This window comes from Monopterus albus, unplaced genomic scaffold, assembly GCF_001952655.1.
Source record: "Monopterus albus unplaced genomic scaffold, M_albus_1.0 scaffold468.1, whole genome shotgun sequence".
Classification (NCBI taxonomy): Eukaryota; Metazoa; Chordata; class Actinopteri; order Synbranchiformes; family Synbranchidae; genus Monopterus; species Monopterus albus.
The window spans coordinates 49,049-50,479 of NW_018128348.1; the positions used below are offsets into that span (position 1 = coordinate 49,049).

The 1,431-nt window shown below is 43.0% G+C and overlaps 1 protein-coding gene across 1 annotated transcript in view; it reads left to right on the forward strand.

The window, feature by feature from the left end:
* Nucleotides 1-1,431, forward strand: part of hnrnpc (heterogeneous nuclear ribonucleoprotein C) — an 11,033-nt gene that overhangs the window by 6,504 nt on the left and 3,098 nt on the right. The window contains exons 5-6 of the mRNA XM_020587637.1: nt 366-637; nt 1,280-1,354. Coding sequence (XP_020443293.1) covers nt 366-637; nt 1,280-1,354 — 347 coding nt within the window. The remainder of the gene's footprint in view (nt 1-365; nt 638-1,279; nt 1,355-1,431) is intronic.

Below are 1,431 nucleotides of genomic sequence, written 5' to 3' on the forward strand. Positions count from 1 at the left end.
GCTTCTACTAAATACTGAGCAAAGGGTCTGAATACTTATGACCATGTGATATTTCAGTTTTTCTTTTTTAATAAATCTGCAAAAATGTCAAAAATTCTGTGTTTTTCTGTCAATATGGGGTGCTGTGTGTACATTAATGAGGAAAAAATGAACTTAAATGATTTTAGCATATGGCTGCAATATAACAAAGGTGTACCCACTGTATGTGTATATACTATACATAGCTCTATACGTTTCTCAGCTCTTTTTCTTCTACCACTTCTTGTCTCCTTAAAAATCAGTCCTCCACCCTTTCTCTGCAGTCTCTCACATCTTCTCCACCTATTCTTCTCCCTTGCCTGTACCCACTCCCTCCACCTGTCTAGCTGGTCATCATCCTCCACCTCCAGCCTGATGGCCAGCAGCAACGTGACCAACAAGACTGACCCCCGCTCCATCAACTCCCGCATCTTCATTGGCAACCTCAACACCCTGCTGGTTACTAAGGCCGACGTGGAGGCCATCTTCTCCAAGTATGGAAAAATCGTCGGCTGCTCTGTCCACAAGGGCTACGCCTTCGTCCAGTACTCCAATGAGAGGAACGCCAGGGCCGCCGTGGCTGGAGAGGACGGTCGCATGATCGTGGGACAGGTCTTAGGTGAGGTGGAGGGGGTCATGGGTAACGCAGAACTGCAGTGATGGAGCTGCAGAGTTAATATAAGGATTCTGCAGGATTTGGAACCTGTAATGCTGTATTGTAAAAAGACATGCAAATCTTCACCAAACCAGCCATTTTTTTTACTTAAATAAGGAAAAGCTTCATAACTGTGTATTTTTTGGGGTTTCTAACATTTACTGTGTTTTATAACTACCTAAACCTCATGAAATACCTCCACATTTTGGTAAAAATGCTTATTTGAGTTCTTGCCAGGAGTTGGGAAGATTATGCTTGTATAGTAAGAATTAAGCTTTAGCCAGCACTACATAATCATATTTAATACGTTTATATTTAATGGAGATATTCCATTTCCTATAACTGCTGTTCCAGGTCACAGCAGCGCTGTATTTGCTAATGCCTCCTGGTAGGGGTATAAACTGCCATCCATCCATTAGCTATGCCCTCTTATCTTTCACAGGATCGCTGGTGGGGCTGGAGCTGATCCCAGCTGACATTCAAAATAAAATAACATTAGATGGAGCGGAAGGAGCGACTGAACGTGTTAATTGAAATTTCACACTTACTGTCCGTAACACAATTCTCCTAACAATGCTAACTCGCCCTTTGTTTTTCCTCCCTCAGACATCAACCTGGCAGGCGAGCCGAAGCCTCACAGATCCAAGACAGTGAAGCGCTCTGCAGGAGACATGTACAGGTGCGTATACACCAAAGCATCCAGACAGGTTTTAAAACATAAAGTCAAACAGTTATTATTATTCTTTCTGTTTTTCTCC